The sequence below is a fragment of the Myxine glutinosa genome, chromosome 5 (genome assembly GCF_964187855.1).
Source record: "Myxine glutinosa chromosome 5, kmMyxGlut1.1, whole genome shotgun sequence".
Classification (NCBI taxonomy): domain Eukaryota; kingdom Metazoa; phylum Chordata; class Myxini; order Myxiniformes; family Myxinidae; genus Myxine; species Myxine glutinosa.
Genome location: NC_136265.1, coordinates 15,073,223 through 15,090,051, shown reverse-complemented (window position 1 = coordinate 15,090,051; position 16,829 = coordinate 15,073,223). Strand labels below are relative to the sequence as shown.

At 45.9% G+C, this 16,829-nt stretch overlaps 1 protein-coding gene across 2 annotated transcripts in view; it reads left to right on the top strand.

Moving 5' to 3' along the window:
* Positions 1–1,345, top strand: part of XPO6 (exportin 6) — a 75,670-nt gene extending 74,325 nt beyond the window's left edge. For both annotated transcript variants that reach the window (XM_068104203.2, XM_068104205.2), the window contains exons 25-26: positions 142–372; positions 625–1,345. In XM_068104203.2, the coding sequence (XP_067960304.2) occupies positions 142–372; positions 625–726 (333 nt within the window). In that variant the 3' untranslated portion in view covers positions 727–1,345. The remainder of the gene's footprint in view (positions 1–141; positions 373–624) is intronic.
* The last annotated feature ends 15,484 nt before the right edge of the window (positions 1,346–16,829 follow it).

The window sequence follows — 16,829 nt, the reverse complement described above, 5'->3', positions numbered from 1 at the left end:
TCTTTACCATTTTCCTTACTGGTCGATTTAATCAGTTTTTGGCATTTCTCTGATTTGGAACTCTTGTTCATGAATCATTCTCCTCATTGAAGCTCTTCTCTGGTAGGTGAAGCATCCTAAACGTGTCCTCTGTTTTGACAGGATCTGTTCCGGCGCACCATGATGGCACAGTTCCTGCAGGTGCTGCTCCAGGCCTTGGCCCTGCGATCACACGACATCCTCCAGGATGACATCACCTCCACAATCTACAGCATGGCCACCGTAGACTTCAACGCCTTCTTCGGGGCCTTCCTGCCTACCTTTCTTCACTCCTGTGATGGGCTAGATTCGCAACAGAAGGACTTGCTCGCACGATCCTTCAAGATGGACCAGGTGGGTGGTGGTTTTTGTGACTGGGAGGCTTGTGCGGTAACCTTGAAATTGACTTTTGAGGGAAAGCGGACCCGATTCGTCCTCTATTGAAAGCATAATAACCGTGTTTGTAAGCTTGAGACACCTTTTGGTGGTTATCGTTTGAAGACTTTAAAAATGTATTTAAATGAAAATATTTTTTGTTTTCATTCAATTTAATTTCAAACACCCGCTGCATCCATGGCGTCCGTTGCTCCTTTCCGACTGGTGCAGGATTTGCCGTCGTTCATGCAAAACATGCACCATTTTGTGAACGACCTGCGCTACTACCGACTCTGCAATAGCAGCCTGCCGGCCGGCACGATCAAGTTTTAACGTTTCTCCGCACAATTGAGTTTTGACCCCTTGATGCCTTGGGCTGCTACGGCATGAACACCGTGGTCCCCTCGCCGTCCTCACTTCTGCCACCACGGTAGAGGGTTACACGGAAAAGCGTTTTCTATTCGGTGTTGCAGCGTTTGTTGTGAATTTGTTATCGTTTTGCCAAAGAGCCATTGTCGCACGATCACTTTCGGCGGATGAGCTCGGTGGCATCTCTATGGAACTGCCTGTGGCTTCTTCTTCCTCCTCAAAGGTTTGCCTTATAAACCTTGCAACGGTCAAAAAGACTCGTTTGCTGCTTCAGTGTTTGACGAATTTATTTTTCCTCTGATGTCGATCTCATTGCGTGCCAGCCTACGTCTGCATCCCAGAGGGCCTCGATTTGTGAACAAACATTCGAGTGTCGACGAAGCTGTTATTTGTTTTCATCTTTGTATCGTTTACCCGTGAAACAGTCTCGACTGAAGTGACATTCCACTTTGATTATTCTGCATGATTCAAGGCGATTGGCACACCTCCAGATCTTTCGATGATTACTGTATAATATTTATATGTAAAAAAAAAAAAAAAAAAAGTAAATATTTTGGCCCTTTTTATTTTTAAATGTAAGGGCCGAGTGCAAAATGGGCTTCAGCAAAGAACGTCGTGGAACGGACGGATTAATTGTGGGGTTGAGAGTGAGGTCGTGTTTGCATTTCTGTGCTTTGCCGACGTCGTCTTGCAAGTGCGTTCAGTCAGTCGGTCGGTCGGTCCTTCAGGTCGGTCGGTCGGTCGGTCCTTCAGGAATTCCATTTCCCAGTGAAGGTGTCGTGCTCGGCGGTGCGTGAGTACGTGTTGCTGTTCACCATATTTGGAATGAAATGCTTCAATACTTTCATAATCACTCTGCCCTCCCAAACCCCTCAAAGTTTGTAACTGGAGCCACGACGGTTCACTACGGCCTTCACATCTGGAGATTGCTTTCAGTACGCCAAAGTGAGATCGTTTGATCACGTGACCGTTTGTCCACGTGGATGGAAGCACGAATGGCCATTTGTTTGAGTTTGGACGACGACTTGGTTGGTTGATTGGTGATTGTGCCTGAAATAAGGCAATCTTTTTCCTGCAGCCCTCTTTCCCATTCTGTACAAGTTCCTTCACCTGTGAAGTACCATAAACTTTGTGATGGCAATATATACGTTTGAATTGGTGTGTGTGTGTTAGCAGTTTGCGTTGTTTTCCCGTTCGCAGTCATTGTTTCCCCTCCATGTACTCACGCCGTGTGTGTGTGTGTGTGTGTGTGTGTGTGTGTGTGTGTGTGTGTGTGTGTGTGTGTGTGTGTGTGTGTGTGTGTGTGTGTGTGTGTGTGTGTGTGTGTGTGTGTGTGTGTGCGCGCGCGCAATTCCAGCGGGCTGAGATAGGAGGTGGACGAGGTCGCTCAGTTAACAACAATTTAAAAAGTAAACAAAGGAATGAAAGGTGCGATGTGATGCCAAAAGGTATTTATAAGTTCCTGTTTGATCTCGACAGGGCAGGTGTGGCCTGCTGGGATTCCCATTCCCATACCCTCTTTATGGTTATCTTGTTACCTTGAATGCTTGTGTGTGCACCTGATTCTACCATCTCCACTCCATGTTTGTTAAATGTTATTTTATCAATTTTTTGTTTTCTCGATTATTTCTGCATTTTGTTGTACGAATGATGTCTGGTGCACTTTACCAAAAACAGACTGCTTTTCAAAATGTCCTCGAACCCCTGATCTTGAGAGGTTTGTGTTAGTATTTACGTCTGGGTGGGGTTGCCTGCCGTTGGCTCTGCGATCTTGCGATTCCATGGACTGTTTGAACATTTTGCTTTGTTTTAATTAACGAGTATTCATTCTAACCATAGAACGCTGCGCATTTACGTTGTATTAAACCGCTCTATGTGTGAAATCTTCTATTCTTACCTGTCTCCCTCACCCCACCTTTTTTCATCGTTACCTGATGGGCTAATGTGGGATTTGTCTAATTAATTTTGTACCTTTTTTATTTTTATTTAAGGCCCACCATCGCAAAATGCTTGACAGTTCTTCCCCCTCCTGAGCGTCGTGTTTCTCTGGGCCGTGACCCTCCAGACGTGGTGCATTAATTGAATTGTTTATTTTTTCACAACGTTTAACTCGTGTGTTCATTAAATGCAAGTGACTATTTGGATTACGGATCTTAGGTGGAGATGGCTGGATGCCAAGTCGGAATGGCGATTGTTTGGTATGACGATGGCCGTATTCACGGTCGGGGTGACGATGGCCGTATTCACGGTCGGGGTGATGATGGCCGTATTCACGGTCGGGGTGACGATGGCCGTATTCACGGTCGGGGTGACTATGGCCGTATTCACGGTCGGGGTGACTATGGCCGTATTCACGGCCGGGGTGACTATGGCCGTATTCACGGCCGGGGTGACTATGGCCGTATTCACGGCCGGGGTGACTATGGCCGTATTCACGGTCGGGGTGACTATGGCCGTATTCACGGTCGGGGTGACTATGGCCGTATTCACGGTCGGGGTGACGATGGCCGTATTCACGGTCGGGGTGACGATGGCCGTTTTCACGGCCGGGGTGACTATGGCCGTATTCACGGTCGGGGTGACTATGGCCGTATTCACGGTCGGGGTGACTATGGCCGTATTCACGGTCGGGGTGACTATGGCCGTATTCACGGTCGGGGTGACTATGGCCGTATTCACGGTCGGGGTGACTATGGCCGTATTCACGGTCGGGGTGACTATGGCCGTATTCACGGTCGGGGTGACTATGGCCGTATTCACGGTCGGGGTGACTATGGCCGTATTCACGGTCGGGGTGACTATGGCCGTATTCACGGTCGGGGTGACTATGGCCGTATTCACGGTCGGGGTGACTATGGCCGTATTCACGGCCGGGGTGACTATGGCCGTATTCACGGCCGGGGTGACTATGGCCGTATTCACGGCCGGGGTGACTATGGCCGTATTCACGGCCGGGGTGACTATGGCCGTATTCACGGCCGGGGTGACTATGGCCGTTTTCACGGCCGGGGTGACTATGGCCGTATTCACGGCCGGGGTGACGATGGCCGTGATCGTGACAGATATTTTGTTTGGCCTCGTTTTGCAGGAGACTGTCCACCCTGCTCGACATGTTGTCCCAAATTGTCCTGTGTTCGGTGAAATTGAAGGAACTCCGCTAAACATTTTCATTTCCATATTTGTCGAAATATTTTGATTAAGACCAAGGAAATGTGTTTGACCTTGACCAGGAGCGTACAGTCACATCCCACGTTTTGCTATGAAAATAATTCTGCTTCCTGACATGGACGCAGGGTGGGGAGAAGGAGTGGTGTCTGGATGTACAATTAAGGGAGAGTGCGTGCGTGTGCACGTCCAAACACCACAGATGTATGGGTTGTGGGAAGAGTTGTTGTTTTAACCTTTTTCTTGGTGGTGCCTTTGCCCACTTAGTTTATTGGAGATCATACCGAATGCCGAATCTTGTGCGGACAGATTTTTATTTTTGCCTCACGTGTTGCTCAAACATGAAATGTATTAAAAGCACATGTTTTTGTGTGCAAACAGCAACATTGGCTTTGTCTTCATTTCCCCGAACCTTCCATTATCCGTTTTATCGGAAAGGTGGATACGTCGAGTCGACAGACCTGATCATTGTTGTGCTGAGCCGTTCATACATCAAACCAGCAGGGGAATAAGCTCTCGTGAACACGACGCCCATTTTAGATTATCATTGGCGGTTTGTGACGTCATGCACGGCCATGACTGTGTAATGATTTTATGACGTCATATGAGCACTCAGAATGTGCAGTCCTGTTTTGTTTATTATATTTATGGAAACACGATTCGCACGAAAGCGAATAAATAAAACGTTGACCTTGAACCTGCTAAATCCAGAGATAGGCTGGCAGATATGTGCAGCAATTGTGGGTTTTGACGTACAAGCATGAAACTTGGCATAGTTGTGGAGTATGACAGCAACAACAACATTTTCAGAAATTCAGCCACCCAGAAAAAGTCATATTTCAGTCACATTTTTGATTTTAGGAATGTTCCTTATGTTGCAATTAAATTAACTTGAAGGTATCCATTTATCATGACGTCATGCCAGAATGTTCGCATATTGCATGTAAGATGTAACCTGGAAACTGGGTTGGTCCACCAGTCGGCAGCACAAGTGCGGAGTCGGCAAGTGAAATATTTTCACCATTGTTCCGGTTTTTGTAACATATTCCCTGTAGGTATGTCATCTGTTTGCATCATGCTGCCTTCTGAAAGGTTATGACCTTATTGATAACATTCATCCAGCGGAATAAAGCAGGCGAGTAGGGCAAGCATTGCTGACTCGGCAATATGTCACAGTTGTTAGTGCGGACTCAGCAATATGTCATGCCATTTCATGTAAATTGAGTATGACAGCATCCAAACACGTGGTTGTTGAAATAGTTTATGTATAAATTTTGCTAATTATTGTAACAATTCTGCTTGTATTTCAGATGTGCAGTGGATATTTGTAATCCAAGTCGTATAAGGACTTGGGTAAGAATAGCTGCTAGGCGGTAGAAAAGAAAATCCTGCTCATAATGTCCTACGGACCACTACATGAAATCCTTGGAGCCAGGAGGTCAACCGGAGACATTTGATGACTGGTGTTCTCCATGGAACCAAGATACTCCCCATTTCCAATTCTGGCACACAGCTCTTCAGTTGGAGCTTCTCGTCTTAACGTACGTCAGGTCTTTATGGGCAGCAAACTTGTACTTGTACGGTGGACTGCCCGATGAAGGTTGTACCGTGCCAACTACGCGAGATGAGTGCCAGTCTACATACGAGACGTGGTTGGTCTGTGCAAGGCCCATCCAGAGATCGCCGCTGAATTCGATAACGGCAGCTTCACAGTTCACAAGACAAGAAGTGCGTTCTCATCCATGGCCATTGACCAGACTCGTGAGCAAATCAATGCCGCCGTGAAAAGTGACGGTGCAGCTGTTGGCCTTACTCAGTCCTGAGGCACTCTGTGTGTCTGTCTGTCTGTCCGGGCCGTAACTTTTTTTCCCAATTGAGCTATTGTCATCAAATTTCAACAAAACTGTATATGAAGAAGACAAATTAATCATTTTGTCACAAGGTCAGCGTCACCTAAAATCGCCAATTTTCAGCCGACTCACATGAAATTTAATGAATCTGCATATTGGTTCACCAATGCAGGAAAATGTTCGGAGAACGCTTGGATTTGGAAGAGGGTCAGAGAGCGGTATTCAGGATTGCAAAGCAGATAGTGAAAGACGTGTGATGTGATGGGGGTGAGTTGCTTGAAGGATGAAGTGGGACAAATCGTTGTGGACCCAGATGGAATTGAAGGAAGATGGAAGAGATATATGGAAATACTGTTGAATGCAGAGAATGAATGGGATGGCAACATAGAGAGTAACCCAGTTTTAGGACCGGCAGAGAAGATAACCGAGAAGGAAGTTGAGGAAGCGATAAAAGCAATGAAGAGTAGAAAAGCGGAAGGGCCGACGGGAGTTGTGGGAGATATATTGAAGGCAGCGGGAAATTGGGGTGTGAAGAGAATGACAGAGGTCTGCAATCTGGTGGTGAAAGAAGGCCGCATTCCAGTGGAATGGGAACTGAGTACCCTCCCTCTATGCAAGGGGAAAGGTGACCCTCTGGACTGTGGCTCGTATCGAGCGATAAAGTTATTGGAGCATGGAATGAAGGTATTGGAAAGGGTGTTGGAGAGGAGGACAAGGAAGAAAGTGAAGATTGACGAAATGCAGTTTGGATTTTTGCCAGGAAGAGGAACGACAGACGCACTTTTTATTGTGAGGCAGTTGCAGGAGAAGTACATGGAGAAGAGGAAGAAGTTGTTTCTTGGGTTTGTTGATCTGGAGAAAGCATTCGATAGCGTTCCACGTAAAGTAGTGACATGGACATTGCGGAAGTTGGGAGTGGAGGAATGGTTGATCAGAGTAGTGATGGAAATGTACAAAAGAGCACGCACAGCTGTAAGGACGAAGGACGGGAACAGTGGTGAGTTTGAGGTGAAGGTGGGAGTGCATCAGGTGTCGGTACTAAGTCCACTACTATTTGTAGCTGTGATGGAGGTGCTGGCTCGGAACGTAAAGGAGGGTTTACCGTGGGAGTTGTTGTATGCAGATGATCTGGTGTTGATTGCAGAAAGTATGGATAGACTGAAGGAGAAGATGAACAAGTGGAAGGAATGTATGGAGACAAAAGGTCTGAAGGTGAATATCGGAAAAACGAAGGTGATGGCAAGTGGTAAAGCATTTGGTGAGGTGGAAAGAACTGGGAAGTGGCCGTGTAGTGTTGGAGCATTTGTTTTCCCGTGGGCATTTCGTGAACATTTTATTTTCAATTGTAGTGGCAATTGTAGTTTAGGATGTTAGAAAACAAATGAAATAGGATGCCAATTTTTTTCAGCGAGTTTTAGTGTGTTTTTATGCAAATGAATTATGACGTCATTTCTCGCAAAGTAAACAAGCATCCGAATCGTAATGCACTGAATAATTAACTACGTAAATAAGGGTACGCGTTGCACACGTATAAGTCTATGGGAGGAGCGCTGTTCAACTCACCACCATGCTCTGGTCATACAAATTCCTGGTTCTTGTTCATCATTTGAACAGCTGATACTTGTGGATTGTTCTGCTTATTGTAGGTCTATAAGGGTACTGTGCCGGAAAAAAATACTGTGCCCTGGCATGCCCCAAAAATTTGACAATGGTATGTATTCAGTTATTTCGCTCCTAATACGAGTGAAAATGTATCAAACTTGCCTCAGATTTTTATTTTGTACTGTTATTACTATTATATAATTATAAGTGAATTGGTCTTTCGTCACAATTAACAAATCTGAATAGCCCTTTATTATTGTTAGATCACTACAAAAACAACTCATGTTTCTAATGTTGTAACTGTCTATGACTCAAATGCAATACCTAAAATGTGATGTCAATCTTTATGCTTTCTTTCAGGTATCTCAAGACTATTGAACAATTAAGAAATAAAAGGCACGCCCAAGCAAACCATTACTACTGTGAGATTCCACCATGGAGAGTCCTCCTGTGAAACGACCACGGATAGAACTTTTAAACGACTACAGTATGTGTATAATGTCAGAAAATATCTAGTGAGCGGCTTGTGAAGGAACCTGATAAAGGAACTTTAAAGAACATTCTTCGCTATGTGACAGACCGAGCAAAATATGGTGAAATTGTCTTCCATGAAGCAAGTAAACGGTTGGAAAATGCCACTGAGGATACGCTAAAACGTGACGGTGCAACTTATCATGTCAGTTGTAGAAAAGATCTTGTGAATTTACAGAAACTTTCCAGGGCCAAAAGAAGATATCAAGAAGCACTCGCTTCCAAGAACGTCAACGTACTATTGCGGACATCAGGGCGGCCATCGACTTCGTCATCCCCTCAAGAATTTGAGCCTGCAGGATCTTCACATAAACAGCGCCCTTCCCGTTCGTTCACTGCTAGATATGACAAGAATCTATGCTTTTTTTGTTAAACGCATAAAGAGAAAGAACCTGCATGCTATACAGAGTGCAAGCCGTGGAAAGCAGCTTCATGATTACGTGAAAAATTGTGACAAAGATATCTACAAAGTGTACCTAAGTAGTGCTATTCATTCCGAAGATGCACTCCATAGATGTGAAATATCATCGAATTTGCTGGCAAAGTCACGTTGCTCACGGTTCTGGTTGTTCAAGTTCTGGTACCGCCTCTAAGAAACAGTCGATAAATGAGAACGAGGTTGCTGCCAAGGTGGAATATCTTGATATCATACGAGATTTGCTTGAAAAGAGTAAGATACTGTCGATGGATGCTGCGCATACAGCTTACCTGACGATCTTAGAAGAACATAACTGCGAGATTACGCCTAGTCGTAAAAGCACGCGACGTTTGCTCACAGAAAATATTGAGGGCATTGACTTTATCCCTGCCACACGTCGAAATGAGTCGGATCGGTTCTGTTTCAGTGCAGCTAAGATAGCCGCAATTGAAGCAGCTCTCTGTGAATCCAATATCAACGATGACATGAAAATGATCTTCAACTGTGCCAAAGTTCTGCGAAAGGACATTCTTGACGCCCCACGTTGGTCTTTTGATGGCACACTCGGGTCAGATTTAAGTGCAAACATTCCTACAAGGCTTCTTACATTTCTCCAATGGATTATGAGGCGTGGCAACTGAGCTCCCAACTGAAAAGCGCAGAAATTACGCACAACATATGTATGAAGCAAAATCTGACAGACAGGTGCACTACCGGCCAGAATCAACAGGAGAAGAGGCTTCATTTCGCCATCGGTGGGAGTACCCTGTCCAAGTTGGAACTGGCATCTTTGTTCACCAAAGAACTAGAAGCAAAACATTAATAGACTATCTTCACCATCTCGGCTTGTCTGTAGACTATGACCGTATATTGCGCATTGAAACGCAACCAGCACAGGCTGTTCTGAACCGTTCTGCTGAATATGATGTATACGAGGTGTGTTCAAAAAGTATGCGACCTTAATTTGTCGTGCGTAAACAAATGAAGCTCGGGAGGCGTTGATTGGTGCACGTATGTAGGCGATCCTAATGCGCACGCGTGAATTTTTTCCCACCTGCAGAAGCTGTCATTCGACGGCAGACCGCCGATGAGTGAGGAAGTGTAAGTGAGCGCCGTCGGATTTTCGTTTTTGACAAAATGACGGAAAAACTTGAACAACGCTACTGCATCAAATTTTGTGTAAAGCTTGGCGATTCCCAACTGGAAACGATCCGTAATCAACAGGCCTTCGGGGATGAAGCAATGAGCACCACACAGATAAAGGAATGGTACGACCGCTTCAAAGATGGCCGCACATCAGTGGAGAGTGAAGCACGTTCGGGTAGGCCCTCAACATCCCGAAATGAGATCGTCATTGACCAATTGAGCACCCTGGTGATGCAGGATCGTCGAATCACGATCAGAGAACTTGCAGACGAGGTTGGCGTCAGCATTGGATCCGTTCATTCCATTATGAAGGAGGATTTGGGCTTCAGGAGAATCTCAGCGAAGTTCGTACCAAAGCTGCTAACGATTGAGCAGAAGCAACTCCGTTTGGAGATCGCACAGGACATGCTGGAGACCGTGAACAGCGATCCCAGCTTCCTCAACACAGTGATCACTGGCGATGAGTCCTGGGTTTATGGGTACGACCCAGAAACCAAGTTGCAGTCATCACAATGGAAGCATACAACATCCCAGAGGCCAGAAAAAGCAAGGCAGGTCCGCAGCAATGTCAAAGTCATGCTGACCGTCTTCTTCGACTCCAGTGGCGTGGTTCAGCACGAGTACGCACCACACGGCACAACCATCACCAAGGAGTATTACCAGGAGGTTCTGCGTCGCCTTCGTGACGCTGTGTGACGCAAACGGCCGGACCTGTGGGCAGCGGGCAATTGGCAGCTCCATCACGATAACGCACCCGCCTATTCTTCACATTTGATAGTTTCTTGGCCAAACACAACACACCTGTGCTTCGTCAGGCTCCCTACTCTCCCGACATGGCTCTGTGTGACTTCTGGCTTTTCTCCAAGCTGAAAATGCCCCTGAAAGGGACCAGATTTCAGTCCAGAGAAGACATCATGCGGAATGCGACGGACCAGCTGCGCGCCATCCCAAAAGAGGCGTTCCAGCGCTGCTTCCGACAGTGGCAGAACCGTTGGGAGAAGTGTGTGGCAGCCCAAGGGGACTACTTTGAAGGAGATTAGTGTAAGTTTGTTGTATCTGGATACGAGTATTTTTTATGAACAAAGGTCGGATACGTTTTGAACACACCTCGTATGTGCCACCAAGTCTTGTTGGAAATGAATTCATCTTCTTTGCTGCTGACAATTCAGACTTTTCAGAAGATACCCCAGAGGGAAAAGGCACCCTGCATGCTACAGCAATGGTGGTGTACCACCGAACTACTGAAGCTACCAGTGCTGTAACAGTTGACGTGAATGAGACTCCTACAGCCAGATCACTTCCGCTTGGTCCAGGCTTTATTAGAGTTGTTGCCTTGTCACGTTCCTGCTAATACACATCCTCCGTGTCCCAAGTATAAAACCACCGTTTAGAGGCCATTTTTCCCCGCAAAGCGGGGGTTGGCCTTTTCGGGGACCGTGGTAGTTGTTGTTTTTTGGTCCCCTTTTTGAAGCAATGTTTTACGGCCGGATGCCCTTCCTGACGCCAACCCTTTTTGCCGCCTTCAACGACAAACAGGGAATTACCAGTGAACTGGTACTCAATTAGCCGACCTCGGAAGGATGACAGGCTGAGTCAACCCCCCTGGCATTAATTCGGCGATCGACCGAGATTCGAACCCAGGATCCTAGGATCCTAAGCCGGCACCCTAGCCGCTAGCCCAACACCAGGGACCGCTGGCCCAACACCCAAGTATGATCCTATAAATATAAATCCATCACTTCATGTAACAAGCTTCACAGAAAGATGATTTCGCATGGGCGATAGGACAGTCGTTGGTACGATTGGGCACAGGAAAGCAACACTTACCTACATGGAGTGCTTTTAATTCAGCAAAAGGTTCACCACCATTTAAACTGACAAGGGTAGCTATAATGCCACTGTTTGCTGCTCCTGCACATGAATGGAGCACAATGCTTACAATACTCAAACAAGCGCAGAAGATCACATCGATTGTCATGGGAGAAGGCCGGAAGACGGTTATTACCTTTGATCTTCAACTCTATGAGAAGGCTGTGAAATTGCAAATGCACTCGGCACCAGCACTGGATCATCTAGTTTTTCGCATTGGTGAGATGCACACTGTATTGACGTCACTGCGTGCACTTGGGTCATTCATAGAGGATAGTGGCATTGATGATGCATGGATGGAAGCGGACTTGTATGGATCAGCAACCACCCGCCAGATTATTGAAGGCCGCCACATGAAACGTGCTTTAACGGCACACAGCATTAGGCCTCAAGCTGAGGTCTGAAATAGTGCCAAAAAAATGAGTTTCGTTCCGAACTCGTGGGACTAAGATTTCTATGCATTTTTTTTATTGTATATAACATGCCTGACCTTGTGTTAAAAGTTTAACAATGAAATCCTGCCAGTTTCCGTGAACGACCACGTCAAACTATGTCATGTAGAGTCAAAAAGGAGGGTTTGTAGCTCCGGTGCCGACTTTGCGGCGTGGTATCTCCGTCAGTACATATAATTCAGCCTCGGAATTTATGCTAGGCACAGACCTCCCATGGTTCTGTGGCCCTGTCAGTTTTAAAGGCTCTTACTTACGTGCGCATCATACACCGGAAATGTAAAAAATGTACTTTTGTCGTATGTACCGACTGTAAAATTCAATGAATTTCTCCGAAATTAACTCAAAATATTTTCGAAACCATCAGAGATATCCTCTCGAAAATGGGTACGCTTGGCATATGGAAGGGATACTACTTATTGACGACGTTTCGTGGTTGTCTGGAAAACAACTGATAAAGGCGACACTAAAAATGCCTCCAGATGCATATGGGGACCGCATGATGACCAGGGATAGCATAGTGAATGTAGAGTAGGGAAGCTTGGTGTTATGGTCGGCGGTATGAATACATGATAATCCATTGATACAATAAGTATCAATCCATAGATCATAATAAGGCACACACCTGAAGTAAATCGCATGATAGTTTATTCACCGTCGTGTCAATACGCAAAGATACAGGCTTCGATGTATGCGAAAATTCTGAATGTCCACGGGCTCAAGTCGCACAAATCTTCTTAAAATTTCAAGGCAATCGGATGAAAATTGAGGATTTTAGAAATTCGACAAAGTTGGTGAAATTTGGCCTATGTTGACCTTTTGATCCCCAAAACAATAAGCTTCTTGCTTATAACCAACTCTACCATTTTGGTGAAATTTCGTGAAGATCGGTTGAAAATTGTGAGCTGTAGGCGCCTGACAGACACAGACAAACAGACAAACGGACAGAATAACGCACAAGATCAAGCAATATACTTGAAAAATCTCAGGTAGAATTAATGGGCAATTAATTAGCTCAGGTAGAACAGCAAGGTGATCGTGAGTATTTTATTATTAAAATTAGTATACAGTGCACGTTTTTATGCCTCCGCAGGACGGTTGTCGGTCCGTACCAGACTTTCGTTTCCAGAATAACCGCTTATGGGATTGGCTTATTGGTATGAACTGTAATAATTGGTATGATAACAAAATTGGTTTGAACTGTAATGCAAAGATGAACTGGTTCGATTTTGGGTTGAAAAGGTCAAAAGGACCATGGTCATGTGACCTTTAATTTAAAATCTTGGTTACCACAACTTGTGGACGAGAGAAGGGATTTCGATCAAACTTGACAGTAAATATCGCGGATGCTTCTTCATGATGGTCGAACCCTTCCCCCTCCTCCCCCCTAATGCAATTCGGGGGCAAAATCTACCCCATTCTGTCCTGCTGCCCGGATTCGTCAGGTCAGCGCTTTATTAGGGTCAGAGTGCCGATTGGTCCCCATGGACCGTCCCTTTCCCTCTTGTCCCTGTTTCTCTCTTTCTCCAACTCTGACGTGGCCCTGACTTCCTGAAGGTGGGTCACACCATCCTCGATGTGGGTGGTTTCTGGGAGATCGATCCGCTGTCTTTGTGTCACGGGCTTGTTCGAGAGAACTGTCCGAGGTGATACAATAACAACCAAATTTGATACCACAATGGCCTGCTGTGCAAAGATGGACAGATTAATTTTTTGGGTGTAACAGGACATGTGCCCTTTGAAAATATTTTTGCAGATCATAACGAGTTTGAAACATCTGAGGTTTTACCTCTGTCATGTGACCTTTAATCGAGATCAAACGTAAACAGTGGGTTGACATCGAACGCAGACGGACGCATATCTAATATCACCCACCGATGCAGACATTGTACAACAGAGCTCGTTTCGTCCCACCCTGCACAATAACTTGGGGTATAATTAGCAGTGTAGGTAGATCCTAGACTCGTGGAGGTGTATCCTAGACTCATGGAGGTAGATCCTAGACTCGTGGAGGTAGATCCTAGACTTGTGGAAGTAGATCCTAGACCCGTGGAGGTAGATCCTAGACTCGTGGAGGTAGATCCTAGACTCGTGGAAGTAGATCCTAGACCCGTGGAGGTAGATCCTAGACTCGTGGAGGTGTATTGTAGACTTGTGGAGGTGTATTGTAGACTCGTGGAGGTGTATTGTAGACTCGTGGAGGTGTATTGTAGACTCGTGAAGGTGTATTGTAGACTCGTGGAGGTGTATTGTAGACTCGTGGAGGTGTATCGTAGACTCGTGGAGGTAGATCCTAGACTCGTGGAGGTGTATCATAAACTCGTGGAGGTGTTGGTGAACTCGACGTTGACCAGATGCTGGTGTCTGTTGGCAAGATTGTGACACTCACCGTCCAATTGCAGCCACGTCTGCAGGCATTTACGATATTTACTCCATCTAAGAGGCGTAAATGGCGAAGTTATGTCATTCACGACGTGTTCAAAGTGCATGAAGCACTTTAAACGCGATTTTCCCGAGGCCATGACTAAACATTCAGCGTGACATGGGCGCCGCCATTTTGTATGCCATGTGACCCAAGCAAGTGTTCTGATAGGCCTAGATTCAACATCAGTGCCTTTGAGGCAAGACAAAGTAGTGCGACATAAACGCGTGGAAAACTTTCAAACTGGCAGGATCTGATAGTTAAACTTTTTGTATGTGCTACAACTCGGCACGTACTCAGATTACCAGTGATTATTTTTTAGTCTCTCTGACCTCGGAACGGGATTGAACGATACACGGTGTCAGCTTGAGGCCTACATCACCTTATCAGCACTGTGTGACTTGCATCTCAGTGTTTTGCTGACAACGGAAGTGGATGAGCCAGGGACTGGTCATGCAATTATTCGTGATGCTGCTTCATTGGCAAATACATGCTGCCAGGAACACCGATATGATGAGCTTGACGGTCACCACAAGCACCTTATGAATACAATAGTGGCTGAAGGCTTAGTTGATAAGCTTGACAGTTTTGATACTCAAATGGAATCTTGTCACCCAACATTCAAGTTTGCAAGAGATTACATGAAATTTCTGGCTTGGATTTTCATGTTCATTCGCGCTACTCGTGAATCCAACTGGAAGTTGCATCTGGAATCACTAAAAGCCCTGTGCAAGTACTTCTTCACACACTACAGACTGAATTATGCTCTTATGGTTCCACTTTATTTGGCGCAGATGGATAAACTTGAGACAAGTGATCCTGACATCTACGAAGAGTTCATGGCTGGCAATTTTTGCGTCTACAAGAGCGAAATCCCGTTTTGTGCAATTGGCCCTGACCATGCCATTGAACAGGTTAACAGGCTCATGAAGGTATTTGGTGGGCTCAAAGGACTAACTCAGAAGCCATCTGCCATGGCAAGATGGTTCTTAATCGCCCATGAGCTAAGTCGTCTGGCCAATGAAGCTGGGAATCTGGTTGGAGTCGGTGGACAAAGTTCAACTCACCACCATGATTTATCAGATGCTTCCTTAGAACACTATGAGCACAACATTGAGAAGCTAAGAGAGGTAATGAAGGTCAATAACCCTTTCCTGGTAGCAGAAGAGGAGCTTGTAAACATCATCACCAAAGCAATCATGCCAGATTCGCGAGTCAAAGAAGCGTTGACGCGAGCAGATATCATCGGGCAAGAGTTATTTCTGAAGTTCGTTAGAGAGCGGCTTGTTGACAGAACGATCAATATTTGGAGCCCAATGAAGAAAGTAAACCTACAGACGTGGACAGTTGCGAGAAAGGCCAAGAAGAGTAGTGCAACTGCCAGTGTCTCAGCCATGAAGGATGACAGAGCACTTTTTGCACGTTTCCTGGTGGTGATATTGTCCCGACCTGAAATTGATCTGAGGCAGAGCGTAGGTGAATTTGAGTTTGCCGTGTCTCCTCGCTCACTCTTCACACTAGATGGAAACCTGCGATCATGTAATGCCAAAAGCAAGCTTATGACAATTTTGGAAGGTCTACCTCCAAACCAACAACCTGACATCCAGGCCTACGAGCAGCACACGTCTAATCGAGTTACAATCATCGATGCCATGGCTATAGTTCAATCTATGGGAAAGCCCCACTTGGGTGAGAACAGCCCTTGATCTTGCTGAACATTTTTGGCATGTCCTGGAACATAAGAGCAATGACGTTGATGAGGTTCATATTGTGTTTGACCGCTATGACGTGGAAAATTCGCTCAAGGAAAGGACACGCAAGGCTCGTCAAGGAAACCGCAGAAGTATTGCCTACAACATATCCGACGACGCTGTTATTGAAAAGGTCACACTGCAGCAGCTTCTCAGCAATCAGGACAGCAAACAGAACCTGGCTCATTACTTGGCAGCTCACATCCTCAAGCGTCATCAACAATCTGACATGATATATGTTACAACCCTGAAAGATGAATGCAGGTCCAATAAGCTCACAGTGGATAACATACACAGCACTCGAGAGGAGGCAGATACGCGGATGCTGCTCCAATGCTCCATGCACTTGATGCAACCCAGAGAGGTGCCACGTCGATTTGCATCCAAAGTCCAGACACGGACGTGTTGGTTCTAGCCTTATGGTGCTACCCAGACCTATGTGATGACACAACTATGATTGTTGGAACCGGTAGTAAGCGACGAGTCATCAATCTAGGACTAATATGCAATGCTCTAGGAGAAGGGCAGGCTTCAGCACTTCCGGGATTCCATGCCCTTAGTGGGTGCGATCAAACGGGAACATTCTGCGGGAGATCCAAAATATCATGGTGGGATGCACTGCAGAAGGCCGATGATGGTATAGTACAGGCACTGGGTAATCTCGGAAATGCGCAGAATCTCCAGGAAGATGACATCAGCCTACTCGAACGTTACATATGTCAACTCTATGTGCCTGGAACACCAATTTCTTCAGTGAAAGACATGCGCTGGTATCTCTTCAGCAAGCGACAGTATACTGATGAAAAACTACCCCCAACAAAGGCCGCTCTAATAGAAACGATTAACAGAGCTAACTATGTTGCA